The 22,825-nt window shown below is 42.6% G+C and overlaps 1 protein-coding gene across 3 annotated transcripts in view; it reads right to left on the bottom strand.

The window, feature by feature from the left end:
* ACAN (aggrecan) overlaps positions 1-22,825 on the bottom strand; it is a 148,113-nt gene that overhangs the window by 12,038 nt on the left and 113,250 nt on the right. For all 3 annotated transcript variants that reach the window (XM_068275183.1, XM_068275182.1, XM_068275184.1), the window contains 3 exons: positions 18,329-18,487; positions 11,830-11,912; positions 7,969-8,113 (listed from right to left, as the gene is read on the bottom strand). In XM_068275183.1, the coding sequence (XP_068131284.1) occupies positions 7,969-8,113; positions 11,830-11,912; positions 18,329-18,487 (387 nt within the window). The remainder of the gene's footprint in view (positions 1-7,968; positions 8,114-11,829; positions 11,913-18,328; positions 18,488-22,825) is intronic.

The raw sequence follows: 22,825 nt of genomic DNA, 5'->3' as shown, positions 1-22,825 counted from the left end.
TACACCTACTCTTTGCAAGTTGTAGACATGAAAAGTTTATGTGTAACATTTCAGGTTTACCTGCTTAAAAAAACACTGGGAATGTTCACAAATATCTTCTTACTCAACATAATAAATAAAGGAGATCATACTTTGACTTTAAACAACAACTTGAACTTAAGCTATTTTTAACCAATGACTCCATACTTTGGATTTTTCTTTCAATGCGGTTACTATAAGTAGGAACCACAGATCTGCTAGAACATTTTTTGTCACTTCTATATTTAACAAGTAAATATCCTGAAGCATCCACATTTATTTCACTTTTCTATAAAAAAAAAAAAATCAGTTCAGCACAACGTCGAAGATGAAAGATGAGTGGGTGTTTACAAGGAAACGCCAACTGTCTCACTGGTGGGTGACATTTCCTCATTCAGATATCATAATTACAAGTACTATAAACAGGAACACTTAACACATTATACTGTTGTAAAGACTAGTTAGGCTTAAATATGTAATTAAAATAGGGTAAAATAGGATAAAAAGGGTAAAAAATGCACAAATTATATCATAGTGTTGCCACTCTAATCATGAAGTTGTTCACAAAACACTGTAACACTTGCTTATAGTGGAACTCTATCAAGCCTGTTAAAAAAGGAATGTGGTCATGTTTTTTATGATGGAACTTGGTTAAGCCTGCTTGGAGAGCCATATGTTGTAGCATGGCAAAAAGGGACACAGAGGTCATGACCACACCTGGAACCCTGGATCCAGAGGACTAGTTAAAGTGGATCCGAGATCAACTTTTACTCATTGCATAATTGTGTTCCTTTCATATAGTTTATAGAGCATTCCTCAAGCCAAATGCTTTTTTTGTTTTGTTTTAATACTCTAATTCCCTATAAACAATACAAGCCTCGCCCACAGCTTTTCAGAGAGCCTTGGCACTCAGTCACAGGTAGCAAGGGCTTATGGGAGCTCAGTCTAGGCAGGAGGAAGAGGAGGTTACTAGCCATTGATTTCAGAGGCAGAGGGGAGGAGGGAGGAGGAGAGGGGACTAAATTTACACACAAGCAAGCTGATAGCATCTCCAGCCCTCAGCCTGTGACAATGTGACAAATAGAACATGGCTGCCCTCATTGTATCACAGCAATAAATAATCATAAACTTTTAAAGCTGTTTGCAACTAGATTTGCTGAGTAAACTATCTAAACTTTAGATAAGATATATAGACAAGTTATTTGTTATAGTTACTTTTTCAACTCGGATCCACTTTAAGGTTCCTCATTTTGCCAATACATTATAATGTTAAAATGGTTTAATCCTTTGGAAATGTAGAGTAGCGTAAATCAAGATGGCGCTGCACATGGTCGCCACGGCCACAGGGCTCCGGGCTTCGTTCAACTTTCTTTTGTAACCCTATCTTCTAGCTCACCTCCGAGCCCCTCTGCCTCCGGGGTAAGTCGTGGAGGACACAGGCATGCTTGTCTTGTGCGTGCCTGACATCGGGAAGCAGTCCGCGGTCAGCCGGCAGTTCGGGCTATCAGCTGTTCGAGCCCACGTGCCCAGATCGGGGGTTGCCGGGAGACGCCACCGCTGCTAGGATGCTCTATGAGCTGCCGAACTTCCGATGCTGGTTGGGGCCAGACACCGCGCTCTTCAACTGCTGCCTGGGTCCGCCTCTCATCACAAGGGATCATCGCCGCGGCACACAGACGGGTCCTCCACCACTCATCATCAGCTGGTCGGGCCCACGTGCTCAGACCGGGAGATGTCACCGCTGCCGATCCACCGCTGCTGGTTGGGGCCAGACACACACCACACAGAGATCCTCAGGCCGCTGAGAGGGTCTCCACCAGCCTGCTCGGCCACCCTCGTTGAGGAGCTCCTCTCCTCCGAGCTCTCCAGTTCGCCGCAACCTCAGAGCGCCTCACAGCCTACCCCCATCTGAATCACCCCAGGGCCCCCCTGGCATCATCCCAGGGCCCCCCTGAAACACCCCTTGATCACCAGCGCCGCATCTCCATCAGTGAGCTGCTCACTCGGGCACGGCCAGAACACCAAAGGGCCGATCGACTGAGGCGGCCGCCGCCACCCACGTGGAGCGACCAGGGGCCCAGGCAGGCACTGCTCATGCTCTGCTTCGCCCTGCCTCCGAGTCCCTCACCACCGCTGACTGGAAGCCACCTCTGGCACATTCAGGATGCCTCCCCATCTGACCACAACAATCAGGAGGCACATAGCTGCTGCCCTGACCAGCCTGGGCCTGATCAGCTGAGCAGCCACCGCAATCCACGTGGAGCAACCACCACCACTGGGCCCCCTCTGCCCGCAACCACCAGCATAAGGACTCTGGACCTCCTCGGATCAAGCACATGGTGACTGATTATCGGACTGTACCAGGGGTTTTTAATCTGTTCAACCAAAAAGGTCCCTGCCTCCGCCTCTCGCTTTGGTTCTCTCTCTTCTTTCCTCATTCTCTCTTTAGCTATCCCTTCTCGCTTTATCTCTGCTGTCCGCCTCCATTTTTTTTTTTCCCCCCTCAGTTTCCTCTCTACTTTTCGTGGACAATCGGAGCACCTGTCTCGTTGGGAGCGTGTCGCTGTGTAGCGTCCAGTGCCGAAAATGGCAGCGCTCAGATCAGCTCTCAGGCTGCTCCTCCAGTCCCACTCTTCTCTGTTCCTGCTATCAGTGTATGTTTGCTCTGTTTGTATTACGTTAATTGTACGTATGTTTGCTCTGTTTGCATTACGTAAATTGTACGTTTATGCTGTAATGCTCTCTGTCTTGCTTTTATTTTGCTTTTACTGTTTATACGTATGTACCATGCTTACTGTATACAACTTTGCTCTGCTTAATTGTACGCACAAGCTGTAATGCTGTCCTATGTGTGCTTGTCCCAGGTCTATGTATGTACCATGCTTAACCGTGCTCTTTGTTCTGTTTTTCACCAACGACCCTGTATGCGCCAAAACCAATTCCAGGTACAATCCACCGTTGTACTTGGCGAAATAAATTCTGATTCTGATTCTGATTCTGATTCTAATTACTACCCTCTAAATTGTAAGATTGCACGGGCAGACACCTCCTCCTATTGTTTCCTATTTCAAAGTAATTTACCATATGAATGTGTACCAATTTTTAGTGATATCTCAATCCAAACATTAACTACATATGTATTTGTACTTGTATTACTCGATGTCATGACTGTCCAGTGTTTTGAACTTCTCATGTATATATGTTCCTCAATATTTGTTTTATACTATGTACAGCACTACAGAAGGTGTTGGCGCTATATAAATAGAATATAATAATAATTATGGTGTAATAGTGATAATGATGTGCTTTCAGTGGTGGTAATTATTAACAAACTGCCCGCTTCCTGTGCTCATACCTCTCAGTGTGGCTAACCTCGGGAAACAAATAATCATGTGACTGTCTTATACTCAGTGTTGGTGCTGGATGGCATCTAGTTTAAAACCTGCCTTGGGGCCATGGCTTGGTAACTTTGCCACTGTCCATGCATCCAAGAGGCTGAATACCCCCTTACAGAACCACAATGGAAAACACTTAGCAAACCATCTCCAAATAACATGGCTCTGATACCACAATAGTTATATAGACACTAGAACACTAGTACACTACAGGCAATGTCAACATTTAAAAAAAAAAAAAGACTTCATTTACCACAAGCATTACAGCATCCAACACCTTATGAGACATTGTTTCAATGAATGTGTTCACACCAATAAGCACTATAGCAAGGTGAATAGCAGGACGACCAGGGAAATTCTAAATTGCGCTTACATCTTTTCCAAATTCCAGATCTGGCTTGGAATCATTCTAGAAGGATTCCAGACCTGCTAAATTAGCTTGGGTCTTGAGCTGTCTAAACGTAAGTTTAGATAACAAAAAGCTCCAGAGGGATGAAGACAGTTGTCTGGAGCTTTGGAAATTCAAGACATCAGGGTAAAGCTATGGACAATCAATTTTTTTGTGACTATTGGCCACAAAGATCTTACATACCAAAATCTATTGAAAATCTAGATTGAGTGTAAGTAAAGTATCCCCATACCTCTGCCAATGATGTTAATGATCCATTGTGTTGGATCACTAATAAGTTAATAATTCTGACTTGCACACCAATTTAATGCAAACTGAATGCAGCCTGTAATTGGACCAATCAAATTCACTTCCTGCGTAATTTGGCTGGCCCAATTGCAAGCTGCATACTTGCATGAAAGGCAGAATTATTAGCATATCATTGACCAATCTCTACCAAAAAACAATCTCTGTTGCTGTGGGGCATCTCTTGCTTGTGTTGCCACCTCCCCTCTCCAGAGTACAGAGCAGACAGAGCAATGTGCTTGTTCATTGATATTCCCAGAAAATTCCGCAAATCGCCTCGCTGGATGAACCTTATTGAAAGCATATATTTATATATATATACGGAGGCTTAAGATTAGATTTTTTTCCCTCTAACTGGGTGGTTGAGAGGCAGTAAGCCCTATTTTGGACCCTTTTGAGTTATTTACGTCTGTAAAGAAATACAAACCTGTTTACTCAGGCTAGTTGCTTCCAGCCTGTATTCAAGCTTGCATGTTAATTTTTGGTTCAATGAAAACCCAGGCAGCTGCCTAGGGCCTGGAGAGAGTAGGAGCCTGGTGGATGCTAACTAAAAAAGCCAGGTGACCATTAGTGGGGAGCAAAAAGCACCATCTTGCCTAGGGCCCCATTTCATCATAAAACTTTTCTGCCAAAATGGTCACCAATAAAGGAAGTGAAGGAAATCCACCCCAAAAACCAACAACTATTATTACCTAACACCAGCTCTCATACTTCTCCACACAAAACAAAGCTAACAAAAGAATTGGATTGGAGTCGGAAACAATTAGAAATTTACCTTAGTTTCATTATATTGGCTAAATATAATTATTTTTTTTGTCCCACTGAGCATTTCAACTGTGGAAAACGCTTGAATCAGTCTGAGCTCTCTGTATCCTCTATGGAGAGAACTAGGCAATATGGTTTTTTGCACAATTAGCCTCTTATGAAAGCTTTCCAGCAGAAAATGTAAACAGATTGGCTTAGAACTGGGAAAAATAATTTAGCAAATGTTATTTTAGGCGACATTGAAATATTCCTTCAGGTTAACCTTTATAGGCCAGAAGCCATTCCTTTCTGACTTCTTCCCATGCTTCTCTTGCTCTGTCCTACACTCTGACAAATAAGGGAGCCTTGTGCCACTTTTAAAAGAAACAACTTGTTTTGTTGAAGAAAAGTCTTCTTCTATGTTGTTGCTATGCGCCAGAGATTTGGCAGAAAATTGCTGTCAGTATGCAGACTTGCTGGCCATAGCATCATGGGAAAGGCAATCAGTGGGATTTGTATAGGCATTTACAAAAACTTTAATTTAGGCTGCTGTTACTTATAATGCCCCACCAAGTTCTGTGACAGCCTCTCAATTGTAGATTTTATCTTACATGGGCGGCAGGGTGAACTGTAGCAGTTGGAGTGCTCGTTAGCTTAGCAACCGGTGTTCTTGCCAAATGCCTGGGGGTCTATGCCTGGCAACAGCTAGTGACCATTTATTTTATAGACAGGACTTAAAACATTAGAGTGGCCTTAAGAAATCACTTTCATTTTTTTCGACTGAAATCACAAAGTCTGTCTACAGCATAGAGGTCTCTCAGACACAGTTCTTAGGTAGCGGTAAAATGTGAACACTTATGAAGACTCTGTATTATACAGTAAAATTGTATAAAAACTGGGTCTAAAAATAAACTTTGGCATATAAAATACGGCAGTGTAAATGTTTGATGTATTCAGAGTTGCTTCTGCTCACTAAAGTCAAATAGAATTGAATGAAAATTACAAAAGCTGGCTAGAATGAATTTTGCTTTATGTTTAACCCTTAGAATGAACATCTATAACAACAACAATATAAGCTTTTCTGTGTTTTCACATCCGTACGCCACAGACATCTATAGGCATTTAATATAAAGTTTTGAGTCAGTGCCGACTTTCTTCTTGGCTTTAGGCCTTCATCACTTGGCCAGCTACCCGCAGCTTATTTCGCTGTTGTCAAATGGCAGCCTCTTCCAGGTCGGCTGGGTCGGGCATAAGAACGCAGAAGCCGGCACGGCTCAGCGCATCCTACATCACACACTTGTGGCTGGGAGTGCACTGCGCATGATGTATATGCCCCCTCCTTTTTTCCCTAATTGCCCCTCAGTAGCCTCTTCCTGGTCAGCTGGGGTGGGCATTACTGCGCGGGCGCCGGCTGCGGGCACGCGATGTAGAACGCGCACACAGCGCACTAATGCCTGACCTGGGAGAGGCTGCCGAGGGGCATTTAGGGAGGAAAGGAGGGGGTCAGAGGAGAACAGGGGGAGCGGTGGGCATCAGCACAGCTTCCCAAACATTCCTGCTCCCCCCGCTTCTCCAAGTGTCTTCAGCTCTGGTATTCTTTAACCATTTATGCTGACTGGACGTGATTATCAGATCCAGGCGGCTGCTGCTGTGCTGCCGCGCGCTGCCGCGCACTCCCGTGCCGCCCCTCATTAGCCTGGAGATCAATGAATGGGACCATAGTTCCCATTCATTGGTCTAAGTCCCCGGTAGAAAGACTGGCGGTTTCTTTTCAGAGGCCACGGTCTTTCTGGAAAAAAAAAAAAGTTTCCCATCCTCCTTATACTTCCTGGAAGCTTCCAGGACTGAAACATTTTTTTTGACTGTGGCCATCTTGTGGCCAAATAGTAAAACTACATCTACATATATTTTTTATAAAATAAACACACAGTATTACATTTAAAATTAACTGTTAACCTCCCACAACAAAGATTACCCAAATAAAATTTTAATAAAAAAAAAATTACAATAAAAACAAAACAAAAACAAGACATAAATAGTTACCTAAGGGTCTGAACTTTTTTAATATGCATGTTAAGAGAGTATATTACGAACATTTTTTAAATTATAAGCTTGTAAATAGTGATGGACGCAAACTGCACCTTTATTTCCAAATAAAATATTGGCGCCATACATTGTGATAGGGACATAATTTAAATGATATAATAACTGGGACAAATGGGCAAATAAAATACATAGGTTTTAATTATGGTAGCATGTATTATTTTAAAGCTATAATGGACGAAAACTGAGAAATAAGGAATTATTTCAATTTTTTTCTTAATCTTTCTGTTAAAATGCATTTAGAAAAAAATAATTCTTAGCAAAATGTACCACCCTAAGAAAGCCTAATTAGTGGCAGAAAAAAAAAAGATATAGATCAATTCTTTGTGATAATTAGTGATAAAGTTATTGGCGAATTAATGGGAGTTGAAAACTGCTCTGATGCATAAGGGGAAAAATACCCTGGGGCTGAAATGGTTAAGGTTAGACAGTAGGTTAAAACTGTGATATTAGCGAAGATTTAACAATCCTGCTGGCTGTAGGGTTAAGCGAGGTAGATGTAATTTGAGATGGGTCAGTTGACTTGGGGCAACCAATAAAATGGATTTTAGAAATACGGTTGGCTCCAAATATTTCTTATAGAGTTTGGTTTTCAATAAGTATGCATTTTAGCAGCCTATAGCTTTGGAAGTAATGATTGAATTGTAGTTTTAACATCAGGAGTTCTGCAATTTATGGCATGGGTCAGCTGGAAGTATACCGGTAACTGGTTCTCTTTGATGTATGATTTGAGTCTTTGAACAGTGTTCAAATCCCAGATTAAGCCAGTGCGTAAAATAGCAAGGAGTCTTTGCCTAATGATTCTGGTGGAGTGTGCGCTAAGTAGTCGCAGCCCTTAAGCGCCTTGGGTCTGCCAGGAGAAAAATGTTATATAAATGTTCTGTGTCTTGTCTTGTTTTTTCTTTATTTCTAAATCTGAGTTTATTATTGCACTTGAAATGTGAAATATTACATCTGAGTAATTTCAGGGAGTACACGTTTTCCAGTGTTAAGGTATAAAATAATCTACATTACCTGTTCCTTTCTTGCAAGTAAATGGAAGATGGTAATTGCAGGGGACGTCGTTCCATTCTCCCCTCTCATGCCAGATCATGACCACACAGTCCTCTCCTGTAGCAAAGAAGTTATCTGGCTGGTTTGGTCTCCAGTTTTCATATTGCTGGTGGCAAGAAACAAAGCATCATCTCAATGTGCCAGAGAGTATGACTAGAATTAACACTGTAAGTTGTGAAGAAATTGATTATTTTTGTTTATTTAGTTATTGCTTGGCATGCACTCTTCTCATCTGTATGACAACCAAGATCCTTGTCTTGCAGTTCTTGCATTTAGGGGCATAACTACATTAGGATGCACCCCTCCCCCCAGAAATATGATGGCTACCACCCTCCAACGTCCATCACAGGGGAGGGGTGGAGGGCGGGAGAAGGGGGGCGGTTTTGTACATAATGCAGAACAGTGCAGAGTGGAGAGTTATACATTCTTAGTGACAAGGAGAAGAGAAAGATGCGTGCACCTTCCATCCATATACATCCGTGTTTATTTCAGCAGTGACATAAATGTAACACATAGGATCCTTTAATCCATAGCGGTTAAATCAAAACATACCGGTATGTGAGGAGATGGTGGTCAAGGAGGTGGGTGGCGGACAGGAGCGGTAGAGAGCGACGGCCGTTTCGTGTCACGAAACGGCCGAAACATGAGAGTTATACATTACCTACTCAATATAGCTCCTCTTCACTTCCTCTTAAGTTTACCGGTGCTGTGCAGCCAGCCAAACACCATACGTCTTCAGTCCCTGTCACTTCACAGGGATAGAAGCAGCATGGTGATTGGTTGGCTGCACTGCACTTGTAAAATGGAAAGAAAGTGAAAAGGACTCGTATTGCACCGAAAGCAGGTAATGTATAACTCTCCGCTCTACTACTGCTCTGTATTGTATAGGACCACCCCTCAGCTCCCGCTCCTGCCCGCCCCCCAGCTCCCAAGCCCCGCCACCAAGGCAAGGGTCACGGGGGTTATTTTTACACTCCTGCTTGCATATCACATTATTAAACTTTCAGCCGGGACACTATCTATAATGACTTCATAGTTCAAACCTCTGACTGTTGCTTGGTTCTAGAATGGACACAAACATACGTGACATAAAATGATGGTGCAATGATTGCTTGTGAAACGTGATTCAAATCTTCTTGCTTGTAAAACTTGACCAATGTAGAAAAGCTAAAGGATAATAAGGAGGCTGGTTTAACCGTGTGTTGCATTTCTAACAGAGTGCCAAATATTCAATTTGCTGCAACATTTTCAGCACACACATCTGTCAGTTCAGTTAATAATGGAATAGCATAGCTGAGCCTGACAGAGGAGAAGTTATTTTAGAATGTACACATAGGGATGAGCGTAATGACCTAATTACGAATTTCCGAAATTTCGAGAAATTACTACAATTACGATTTTAGCAGTAATCGAAATTTCGTAATTTTCGCAAATTACGCAAATTTTCGTAATTACGATTACGAAATTTAGTATTTTAAAGTTTGCAAAGGTTTCTATCCCTCTAGATGCCTAAAATGAATAACCAACCAATCCTCCTCCTCCTCTCTCTCTCTCCAGAGATTTGTAGTATTTCAAAACCATACTCACATTCATGACATGTCCAGGGATCAAACCCAGGCCAACCACATGGAAGACAGCTATGCTCACCACCATACCACCAAACACACACTAAATAGACTGCTAACCTAAATCTTACTTGTAGACAGTCATATGAGACACATGCTGGGTGCTGGGTGCAGGGCTTTGTGATTGGACCATGCGATAGAGTGAGGTGCAAAAATGAAATCATGCCTAGCAGAGGATGGTTTCACAGTGCTAAATGCTAGGCTGGCTGTGGTGCAATTGGTTAGTGTGTCTGGCTGGTAACAGCAAGGTTACAGGTTCAATTCCATCCAGGCATGTCTTTTCCTTTTGCGTTCAACAGTTGTCCAAACAGAGCCAACAGAGCCCCAGATAGCCATGTAGAGTTAGGTCACAGCTAGCCTGGCTGTGGTGCAATTGGTTAGTGTGTCTGGCTGGTAACAGCAAGGTTACAGGTTTGATTCCATCCAGGCATGTCTTTTCCTTTTGCGTTCAACAGTTGTCCAAACAGAGCCAACAGAGCCCCAGATAGCCATGTAGAGTTAGGTCACAGCTAGCCTGGCTGTGGTGCAATTGGTTAGTGTGTCTGGCTGGTAACAGCAAGGTTACAGGTTTGATTCCATCCAGGCATGTCTTTTCCTTTTGCGTGCGCGCGCTGCGCCATTGAACCCCATGGGGTATTTTGCGTGCGTAAAACTTTACGCATGCAAAACTTTGTGCTCGGTGTTTGGACAACTGTTGAACTCAAAAGGAAAAGACATGCCTGGATGGAATCGAACCTGTAACCTTGCTGTTACCAGCCAGACACACTAACCAATTGCACCACAGCCAGGCTAGCTGTGACCTAACTCTACATGGCTATCTGGGGCTCTGTTGGCTCTGTTTGGACAACTGTTGAACGCAAAAGGAAAAGACATGCCTGGATGGAATCGAACCTGTAACCTTGCTGTTACCAGCCAGACGCACTAACCAATTGCACCACAGCCAGCCTAGCATTTAGCATTGTGAAACCATCCTCTGCTAGGCATGATTTCATTTTTGCACCTCACTCTATCGCATGGTCCATGGTCCAATCACAAAGCCCTGCACCCAGCATGTGTCTCATATGACTGTCTACAAGTAAGATTTAGGTTAGCAGTCTATTTAGTGTGTGTTTGGTGGTATGGTGGTGAGCATAGCTGTCTTCCATGTGGTTGGCCTGGGTTTGATCCCTGGACATGTCATGAATGTGAGTATGGTTTTGAAATACTACAGATCTCTGGAGAGAGAGAGAGAGAGAGAGAGAGAGAGAGAGAGAGAGAGAGAGAGAGAGAGAGAGAGAAGGAGGAGGAGGGGCTGGCTGTGCTATTCATTTTAGGCATCTAGAGGGATAGAAACCCTTACAAACCTGAAAAAGTAAAATTTCGGTTGGAGACACGAAATTCGTCATTACGGGAGTGAAATTTCGATTACGAAATTGTAAATTACGATTTGAAAATTAATTACGAAATTACGAATTTGGGTCGTAATGTTAAATTTCGCATTCGTAATAAAAGCAGTTCGAAATTTCGAAAATTTAGGCTCATCTCTATGTACACATGTTGACCATCTCAATGCTTTGTTGAGACCTGTGCTTGCCTATGGCAAGCTTTAGTTTGCACTGTATCAAAAGCACGTTTGGAATCACCACCAGGATTTCTATTGGTTTGTGTGCTGACCAGGGGCATAACTAGGGTGGAACAACCCCTGTGACTGCAGTGGGTGCCCAGAGGTGCGTGTGTGTGTGTGTGTGTGGGGGGGGGGGGGGCAGCAACTATTAACCTTCCCTTTCTCTGGTACGCCAGATCACGTGTTTTTGTGGCTAGACATGTTATGGGTGTGGAGACCCTGATGGCCACACTTTTTTATGGCCCTTGTAAGATGGACACCCAGGCTGTGAAGGACACCAAGAAGAGGCAAAGGAGAAGTTGTGATCTTTAAGGGGTCCCATCACAGTTGGGGCCAGGATTTGTAGTTATGCCCCTGGTGCTGACCGGGTGGATAGCTTCCTGCTCTAAAGGGTAGGAATAGATAACTCAACCTCCTCCGTGCATTCCCATAAGAAAATAAGTTCTTATAGTACAGAAAGATCACAGAAAGTTGAATAGTGAGGTTTTTCTAAATCAATATATGACTTAAAACATTACATATTCAAAATGACGATAATAAAGACATTTTATTGTAAATCGTGTGCCTATACATAATACTTTGAACAACACTTACCAAAGGACTGCCATCAGACCAACGGAAGTCATTTTCTATAGATTTGTCATTGAGCCCAATCCATTGATAATCTTGTGCATTTCCTGTTGTTTATTGACATTGTTAAAAATGTTTGTGTACATACAGATAAGACAATGACAGGAACATTACATAAAACGCCACACTGCATTAAAGAGACACTGAAGCGAAAAAAAAAAATGATGATATTATGATTTGTATGTGTAGCACAGCTAAGAAATAAAACATTAAGATCAGATACATCAGTGTAATTGTTTCCAGTACAGGAAGAGTTGAGAAACTCCAGTTGTTATCTCTATGCAAACAAGCCATTAAGCTCTCCGACTAAGTTAGTCGTGGAGAGGGCTGTTATCTGACTTTTATTATCTCAACTGTTCCTGGACTATTTACTTTTCCTCTTCTAGAGGAGAGGTCATTACTTCACAGACTGCTCTGAAAGACTCATTTTGAATGCTGAGTGTTGTGTAATCTCCACATATTATAGAATGATGCAATGTTAGAAAAACACTATATACCTAAAAATAAAAGTATGAGAATATTTTCTTTGCTGCTACTCTTATAGTAATTATTCATAGTACACAACCAATTCACTGTATCATATTTTTTTTTTTTGCTTCAGTGTCTCTTTAAAACAACAACTATGAAATCCCATACCAACAAAACATAAGCACAGAAAAATCATGCACAAAGCTTAGCATTCAACTTTCTACCATGGTTGCATAAATTCTTATCGGATCTGCGCAGCTGGACTACCATAAATACTAGACAATAAGGAAGACTTTGGACACTAGAAACTTCATGAATACTGAAATATGTATCGGGGAGTAGACTGATATTTATGACTCATGTATTCCCCAACTTCTCAACTAGTTTTAAATTAAAATCTGGTTGGTTGGCTGAATACAATTTTGAAACATTAGGCACTGCTGGCTTCCTCTAAAAGTAACTTTCAAAACTCTTTTTCTAAACCAAGCACATCAGACAAACTAGTGTTCCAGTGTAATGTGTTTTTTTTAGATTTCCCAGCCCATTTAAAGTGGAACTGAACTCTTGCACAGCACTCAATGAAAAGTCTTTATTCCACATATAGTTACTGAAGAAATCCACTGCTCTGTGTTATGTGGTTGTCAAAGGAAACCAGAGCTGAGAGAGATACATAGAGATATGTAGAGAGTCCACTTCTTTTGCGCAGACTGGGCGCAACTGGCTGGAGTTACGGAACCCGGTATCGAAGAGGGAGAAGACTGAGGAAGGCAGTGTGGGAGCGATCCGTGCACATGGGGCTGGAGGAAGCCCCAGGTATGTACAGTGCTGCCCATAATTATTCATACCCCTTACAAATTTTGACTTAAAGTTACTTTTATTCAACCAGTAAGTAATTTTTTGACGGGAAATGACATAGGTGTCTCATCAAGATAATAAGATGATGTACAAGAGGCATTGTTGTGGAAAAAAAAACATTTCTCAGCTTTTATTTACAGTTTACCAAAAAGTGTCAAGTCCAAAATTATTCATACCCTTCTCAATAATCAATAGAAAAGCCTTTATTGGCTACTACAGCTAACAACTGCTTCCTATAACTGCAGACCAGCTTTTTGTATGTCTCCACAGGTATTTTTGTCAATTCATCTTTAGCAATGAACTCCAAATCTTTCAGGCTAGAGGTCTTCTTGCCATCACCCTGATATTTAGCTCCCTCCATAGATTATCAATTGGATTCAAGTTATGACTCTGGCTGGGCCACTCCAAAATGTTAATGTTGTTTGCTCACCATTTCTTCACGACTTTTGCTTTGCATTAGGTTTCCACCACCATGTTTAATAGTGGGGATGGTGTTCTTTGAGTTGAAGGCTTCTCCTTTTTTTTACGCCAAATGAAGAAAACATCATTGTGGCCGAACAATTCAATTTTTGTTTCATCTGACCATAACACAGAAGACCAGTAGTCTTCTTCTTTGTCCAGATGAGCATTTGCAAAGGCTAAGCAAGCTTTTGTGTGCCTTATCTGGAGAAGTGGCGTCCTCCTTGGTCTGCATCCGTGGAACTCAGCAGCGCGTAATATCCATCGGATTGTCTGCCTTAAGACATTGCCACCAGCAGAGCCTAGATTCACCAGGATGGTCTTCTTTTTCACCTCTCTCACTATCCTCCTGGCCAACAAAGGTGTCACTTTTGGCTTCCGACTATGTCCTGCGAGATTTTTCTCAGAGCGGAACATCTTGTATTTTTTAATAATACTTTGCACTGTAGCCACTGGAAATTGAAAACATTTAGAAATGGCCTTGTAGTCCTTTCCTGATAGAGAGCAACCACAATGTGCAGCTGCAGGTCCTCACTGAGCTCCTTTGTCTTACCAATGACTGTCCACAAACCAACTGCAGAGAGCTGCTGTTTTTCCCCTGATGAGTTGATTAAAACAGCTGGTCCCAATTAATCAGGGTTAATTAGGGTGCTTTAGAACAGCTTGGACTATTTGGAATGGTATAGCACTTCGGATTTTCCTTGAGACTGTGACAGTTTGTGAAGGGTATGAATAATTTTAGACTGGACACTTTTTGCTCAAATGTAAATAAAAGCTGAGGATCCCCCCCCCCACCACACACACACACACAATAATACTCTTGTACATCATCTCATTTTCTTTTAGTAGACACCTTTGTCATTTCCGTCAAGAAATGACTTGTTGGTTGAACAAAAGTAACTTTAAGTCAAAATATGCCAGGGGTATGAATAATTATGGGCAGCACCGTATACGACTTATATATTTTCTCAGCTCTGGTACACTTTAAGCTAGATACAATACAATACAATACAATAACATTTGTAAAGCGCTTTTCTCCCATAGGACTCAAAGCGCATAGCTGTGTCTCAGATTAATACAGGGTTTCAGGCTGGGTTGTGTTACAGAGGAGATAGTCAGATGTTCATGAATGCCAGACTGAAAAGGTAGGTTTTCAGTTTAGACTTAAATGTTTCCAGGGATGGGGCTGTCCTGATTGGGTGTGGCAGGGAGTTCCAAAGTGTAGGGGCAGCATGACAAAAGGCTCTGTCTGCAAAGGTTTTGAGGTGGACTCTGGGGGTGACCAAGGTGTTACGTCCTTTTGATCTAAGATTGTGGGGGGTGTGATGTAGTTGCAACAAGTCCTTCAGGTATCCAGGGCCCAGATTGTGCAATGATTTGAATGTCAGTAAGCCAATCTTAAACAGAATTCTCCATTTTATCGGTAGCCAGTGGAGTGAGCTCAGGGTTGGTGTTATGTGGCAATGGCGGGGTTGGCTCATTAACAGCCTTGCGGCGGCATTCTGTACTAATTGCAGGCGGCGTAAGTCTTTCTTATGCAGGCCTGTGTAGAGGACGTTGCAGTAGTCTAACCTTGATGTGACGAAGGCATGAACTAGGGTTGGAAGATCCTCTGAAGGAATTAGGTGTTTAATCCTTGCAATATTCCTTAGGTGAAAGAAGGAATGTTTCACAACAGCTGAGATTTGATTCCTGAAGCTTAATTTCCCATCAATCAGTACTCCCAGGCTGCGCACACAGTCTGAGTTGTTCAGGTCTGAGCTCCCTATCCTTAGCGGTGTTGGTTGAGACTGGAGCTGCTTTGCTGTTGAGCCCTGGCCCTCGATAACAAGAACCTCAGTTTTGTCAGCATTAAGTTTTAGCCAATTATTATTCATCCACTCCTGAAGCTCAGCTAAGCATGCGTTTATTTGTGGAGTAGGGTCTGTGACGTCAGGTTTGAATGACAAATATAGCTGGGTGTCATCAGCATAGCAATGATATGTCAGGCCATGTTTTTAGATCAAAGTGTCGAATTAGTTCTTATTCAATTAGTTCTTATTAGCAGCTGTGAATAGCCTGCAGGAGATCTGCCAAGGCAGCTCTCTCCATAGAGTAAACACTGGGGCTTAAACCTTTCAGTGCTCCCAGCAAAGTGAAACTAAATAGTAAACTTCGGGGTTTTTAGGATTCAGGATTTCCATAAGTTGTACTCAAGAAGGTTATCATGGTGTGGCTAGTCTTTTAAAGCTGAGAGGAAACTCTGCGTTTACTTCCACTTTAAATAGAAAAAAACATTTGACACATTCAAATTTAAATGTTGAGTTTATCCTGAGATGATAAAATCACGGGCTCACAGCATCATCAATCTGTCAAGCAGAATTGCCATGTAAACAATGTTATTTTTAACCTACACTTTTGGAAAATGCAACTGAAAAATAAAGTAACTATAAGGTGACACCTTTTTTTGGGTTCTAGAAGATGTTTCAGTGCCCACACTTTCCTATTTTAACACGGAGTTAAATTAGATTCTTAAGAAAACAGGTAAGCCAACAATACTATATGGTGTTGAAGACCCCTTCAATGTTTTGGAAAATGTGTCCTAGTTTGATATAGATTACCCCTCTCACCCCTCTTCTAAAAATGGTTTTGCTTACTTTGCATGCCCAATTGTAATATCTCTGCACTCTTCAGTACACTGAACTACATACTCAAAGTTGCTTTCATTGTGTTTAAATGTTGGCTCCTCAAGATATGCAAGTTTCTGTCTCATGATTTAATGAATTATCAAGATCCTCCCAAGTTTTCTCTGACACTCCCGTTGCATATGAGACATGGCACACTATGGAATGGCACAGGGTGAGCAAGGGCAGTAGGGGAATAATGCCCTCGGTCTATGCTCAGTCAAGATGATCCACCAGGCTGACTGCTCGGCACTCGCTGGCGCATCAAGCGTGATCACAGGGCTGCTGTGCCATCTACCTTGTGTATGTCAGGTTTTTCGTTAGATCTTGCTATTTTTACAAAAGTTTTGCATAGCTACAAATATTTTAAGATTCTCTGTAATGTTCGGATTCCTTATTCTTTGTTCCTGAGTTGGTAGTGATCATCTCTGCCAGTATTGTAGAGTTGTAAAAATGCCCAGGTTGTGTACTAGAAGGTTATGAGAGGCAAAGAGGAGGAACTCATCTGTGTGGGAAGATTTAGATCAGACTCCTGTGATCATCCCACTATGTCATGTATCATACAGTTCAAGAAGGCTAATTAGTTGTTTTTGTTTGTCTCTCGGTATAGACCTGATTTTTATAGCTACTAAACAGGGGTTTGGTAAGAGCTTGTACTTTACATGTGTTGACTTTGACCAATGTGCCATCCACATACCTGAACTGTCATTGCTACCTTGAAAATGTCTAGAGTTCTAATCTCCACAAATTGCTCCATATACAGGGTAAAGTTTGTACAGTGGGTGACACAGGTTATCTTATGCCATGTTTATGTCTGTAGAAGTTATCCTGTAAGAGGTATGTGTAGGTAATGGTCCAGCAAGGCACATATGTTTGGATTAAGTTCTTTCAGCTGCTCAGGGTGTTTCCAGTGTCAATCCATTCTGTACATGCTCAGTTGCTTGTACATCACACAAAACCTTGGTCTCCTCTGTCCCTAAAATTAATCCATTAAAGTTCTTCATGACTTCATGAGAGTTTTCAATGTGCTGTACCTAAACCACAAGTGCTAGGGCAGGGGCATAGCAATAGGGGGTGCAGAGGTAGCGACTGCATCGGGCCCTTGGGCCAGAGGGGCCCCAAAGGGCCCTCCCTCAGCTACAGTATTAGCTCTCTATTGGTCCTGTGCTCATAATAATCACTTCTATAGATACTTTGAATAGTGGTAATCATTAACAAACTGTTCCCCATCCTCTTCTTGCATCTCTGACACTGTAGCTGCCATTGGCAGGTTTTGGTGCGCTGTATCAATTGTTATGTATAGAGTGCTTGGGGGGCCCCAATGTGAAACTTGCATCGGGGCCCACAGCTCCTTAGCTACGCCACTGTGCTAGGGTGATAGTCAGTCCATGCCCTGAATATTTTTCATGAAATCTTGATCCTTCTATGGGACTTAATAGTACCACTTCATATATGCAGCAATGCACTGTTCCTTCTGTGCGCCATGCCTGACAAGCTTGGGTGATTCAGATTATGTGGTGTGCCACATCATCTGACACTAGTCCCAGTGGCTGAAGAACGCATGTGAACTGGAAAGTAAGTATGATATCTTTTTTGTCACTAAAGGTACTGACCACTGACCACCATTAATTTAGGGAGAACACAAATTAAGTTTGCAGGCACTTTGTATAATTATGCCAATTGGGTGGTACACACAATCCAATTAAGTTGGTTGGTTGGACACACTGCCTAATAATGTTATTTGGGGGTAAATGCTGCCTAATTATGTTGTTTGGGGGTATGCATTGCTCCCAGCCTTATACTGAAATAATTAGAACCGAAACAATGATTCCCAGGATTGGATTTAGACCTGCTGGACTGGTCACAGAATAAGAATGTCCAACTTTCATTTTCCCAACCAAATCCTAGGTAAGGCCAGAGATCACATGGCAGCCAAAGAAAACAGTCCAAAGACATCTGAAGATTTACATGGGAAAATACACGATTACAAGACAACAATCAATATCACCATTACTTACCATTTACAAATTCTTGTTCTTCAGATGACAGGATACTGGATAAATGTGACTGGTGGCTTCTACATGTATTCTCTGCATCTACCCATGTTTCTCTGTCTGGAAAGTGTTTATAGCAATGCCCTTGGAATTTGGTCCAGTCTTCATCACACACTTCAAGATCTAGAATATAGAATAAAAAGAATGTAGTGAGGGAAGAGTGTCCCCAGGTGGAACATTGGGGGTCCGCTTTGAGTTTCCTTCAGCAGATGGCCAGAGATCAGAACCTGTAGAAAGCAAAGTGTCAGTGACAACTGGGAAACAGAGACGAGGTTAACAGATATCTTTTACCTGAAAATGTTGAGTGAAAAGAGAAAGGGTCAGATCTCACTCAGCCACACATGGATTCAAGACTTAACAAAAGTAAAAAGAAAAGAGATTTCAACTGCAGGTTCCTTTTCAAATGTATGTTAAACCAGCCATGTTAATATTACAGAACATAAATTTAGAATACTTCTGATAACAGTTCACTTGGAACCCTTACAGGAATTTAACAGGCCCCCTTCCACAGTAAGCTGCATAAGGACAAGGACATATGGATTATTCAGATCTGTGTGTGTTGTTGAGATTTAGATACACTTTCAGAGGCAGAGATAATGAAGATGTTGCCCCATGGTAACAACACACCCCAGTCTGCCAAAGCTGGATCATTCACTAGGAAAACCTAGGCAGCTGCCTTGGGCCTGGAGAGAGCCTAGTGTACTGGAGATGCTAGCACCAGGGCCGGGCCGAGGCATAGGCTGGAGAGGCTCCAGCCTCAGGGCGCAGTGTAGGAGGGGGCGCACAATTCATTCAGCAGTCATTCCTAATTGTGTTTGAAGCAGAAAGAAATAAGAAAAGAGGATACATGGCAGTGACTGCAAGCCAGATAACTAGATATTAAGGTGTTGGGGAGGTTGTGGGCCCTGTGGCGCCTCTTAGTCTAATAGCAATCAGTGTGTGACGGCTGGGGTGGCAGGGAAGGAGGGGCGCACTTGTGTCTCAGCCTTGGGTGCTGGAGGACCTTGTCCCGGCTCTGGCTAGCACCCACCAAATTGAACTAACAAAGCCAGGTGACTATCAGTGGTGGACAAAAATTGCTATCTTGCCTATGGTCCCATTCCATCTTAACTGCTAAATGACTGCTCCACGCCGATTGGCGCGAGCAGTGCGGCAGCCCCAGGACCACTCCACGCCAATTGGCGTGAAGTCCTGGGGAGGTACTTTGCAGGAGATCGCGCTCGCATCTCCGCATGAATGACGGAGCTCTGCTCCACCACCAGTCTCCCAGTGGCTAGAATTACTATGTACAGCGCTGATATCTACGGCAGCGCTGTACTGGGGACAGCCGTGTGACACGGCTGTCCCCCTGGGAGGCACTACAGTGATCCGCTGTCATAGGCTGAAGCCTATGACAGCCGATCGCGCTGATTGGTTGTGGGGGGAGGGAGGTATAAAAAGAAATAAAAAATAGACATAAAATTATTAATAAAAAAATAAATAAATATTTATTAAAAAAAAAAACATTGGTGGAGCGATCACAGCCCACCAACAGAAAGCCCTGCAGCGAAGCCTTAAACAGTGGCCCTATTAGTAAAACATGGCCTGGTCACTAGGGGGGTTTAACACCGCGGTCCTCAAGAGGTTAATCCATTTCGACATTCTGCTAATCAGGCACTCCAGTCACTATCTAAACAAGTACTCCAGAACTTGAGTACTGCCAATGTGTCATCCGCTGCAAAACACCTTCCACAGGTGTATAAAATAGAATTGCTGGCACAGATATTATATCAGGTTTTTAATCTCAGGGATCTGTTGGGATCTAAAGCTGGCCACACATCACTTGATAATATATGGTCAGATTGACCATTAGATAGATCCCTCTCTGGGATTTCTGGGAGTCCTGGCCTCCTCCGGTCTTTGGCATCAGCCTGAGTGCTATTACCATGTGGCTCGGCACATGTGGTGTCACACATGCACCAGTGTCAAATTCAGCAGAAAGAAGAACTTCCTTTATTTTCCGGTTGGGCATAAGCAGGTACAAAGTAGTGGGGATGTCAAGTGCCTGACAGCTGTTTTGCTGGTTGCACCTGCTTCTTCAGCGGCAGAATGTTTCTGATGAATTTCACAAGTATTGTGGATGAGCACGCTCCCTATCCCAGCTCCAGTGTATCCGCCCTGCTGTATTTGGTGCCAGGTTAGGTACTGTTTTTCTTTTTGACTCATAATGCACCAGTGTACTTGCGCTTTTGCGGTGAGGCTGAAGACCAGAGAAGGCCAGAACTCATGCTGTTGGACAAATTAGGCTTTAAAATACTGCTCATGGGTATGGAGGGACACTTTACACTTGGGGTACACCGGGGGAACACTGGACAGGGGTCTGTCGGGACTAATGATCGTCTTGATATCGAAGGCCACTACCGATGTGCAAATGATCAAGCTTTTCCATCAATGGCAAACAATCCCTTTGACTGATTTTGGACACAAATTTATTGAAAGATTGATCAGGAAGCTATGTTGTGGCATCGGCTTGATAAAATTATCCAGTAGGAAGGTCGATTAGGACACAGTATTGAGTGACATGTGGGTACCTTAAGAGGGAAGCAGATGGATTTGGTGTGGCCTATTGTTTGTGTATTAATGTACAGCCCCACTGCATTCCTCATCCATATGGTGATAAGAGGGGTCCTGGCTCTCAGCTTCCAAAGATTCTTGTTGTAATCTAACTATCTGGACCTGGGCCTCCATGATTACAGTGAATGAGGCCTTAGACCAGGTGATCACAAGCACCCAATAGGATGCCTGCCACCACAAGCATGGTTTCCAGAGTCCCCCTGCTTGTTTAAGACCGCTGAATGGCTGCTGTTGGTGCCTAGGGCAAAATGGAACAGCACAGTGGCGTAGCAATAGGGGATGCAGAGATTGCTACCACACTGGACCAGAGGGGCCTATTAGGGGCCCACTCTAAATTACATTATTAGCTCTTCGATGGTGCTATGCTGGTAATGATCACTTCCATATATGCTTTAAATAGTGATAATCATTAACAAACTGTTCCCCTCCTCTGCTTAGACCTCTCATACTGCAGATGCCCTCACTGAGCTCCTTTGTCTTACCAATGACTGTCCACAAACCAACTGCAGAGAGCTGCTGTTTTTCACCTGATGAGTTGATTAAAACAGCTGGTCCCAATTAATCAGGGTTAATTAGGGTGCTTTAGAACAGCTTGGACTATTTGGAATGGTATAGCACTCTCTGCAATCTCTGCATCCCCTATTGCTACGCCACTGTGCTGTTCCATTTTGCCCTAGGCACCCACAGCAGCCATTCAGCGGTCTAAAACAAGCAGGGGGACTCTGGAAACCATGCTTGTGGTGGCAGGCATCCTATTGGGTGCTTGTGATCACCTGGTCTAGGGCCTCATTCACTGTAATCATGGAGGCCCAGGTCCAGATAGTTAGATTACAACAAGAATCTTTGGAAGCTGAGACCCAGGACCCCTCCCATCATCATATGGATGAGGAATGCAGTGGGGCTGTACATTAATACACAAACAACAGGCCACACCAAATCCATCTGCTTCCCTCTTAAGGTACCCACATGTCACTCAATATTGTGTCCCAATCGACCTTGCTACTGGATAATTTTATCAAGTCGATGCCACAACATAGCTGCCTGATCAATCTTTCAATAAATTTGTGTCCAAAATCAGTCAAAGGGAGTGTTTGCCATTGATGGAAAAGCTTGATCATTTGCACATCGGTAGTGGCCTTCGATATCAAGACGATCATCCTTGGTAGGTGTTGCACCATATGAATTGTTATGTATAGACTTGCTCTGGGGCCCAAAGTCCTCTGAATGTTTCTGAAAATATCTCCCCTATTTAAATTAATTGTTTCCAACCCAAACACCTGCTATTTATGAAAAATGTCATGTTAACCTGAATCCATAGAGAGACACTACAAACAAACAGGTACTTTCATCTGGATGTGAAATGCATCTAGCCTTTCAAACTACTGCACACTTTATTGACCTTTTGTTTAAAACATCACAGCCCTAAAAGTTTTGAAGAGGATGTAGTCAGCCCTAACAATGCTGGAGGAAAGATAGGAGATACCCAAATGTTTAAAAAAGTGGCTAGGTTTGTTGTAGGCTGTCACAATTTATTTAACAAAAAATAAACATTTTAATGATAGCTACTCTTGTGCTTCAAACATCTTCTTTTTAAATGGAAACCTGAAGTAATGTTATTGCTCTGACCTCTCTCATACCACTGGACAGACAATTGCTTAAAGCAGACTAGAAAATGAAAAGATTTTTCCATTACATCAAATTAGCAATGACCTTCTGCAGAGCAGAGATGAAAATGCAATTTGCTGGTAGTACATTATCTAAATTATTATTATTATTTTGTATTATTATTGTGCATTTATATAGTGCTGTCATTTTCTGTAGTGCTGTACAAATGACTACAAAATAGTT

Source organism: Hyperolius riggenbachi, chromosome 3 (genome assembly GCF_040937935.1).
Source record: "Hyperolius riggenbachi isolate aHypRig1 chromosome 3, aHypRig1.pri, whole genome shotgun sequence".
NCBI classification, from domain to species: domain Eukaryota; kingdom Metazoa; phylum Chordata; class Amphibia; order Anura; family Hyperoliidae; genus Hyperolius; species Hyperolius riggenbachi.
The sequence above is the reverse complement of the archived record's forward strand: the minus strand, read 5'-3'. Positions and strand labels throughout refer to the sequence as shown.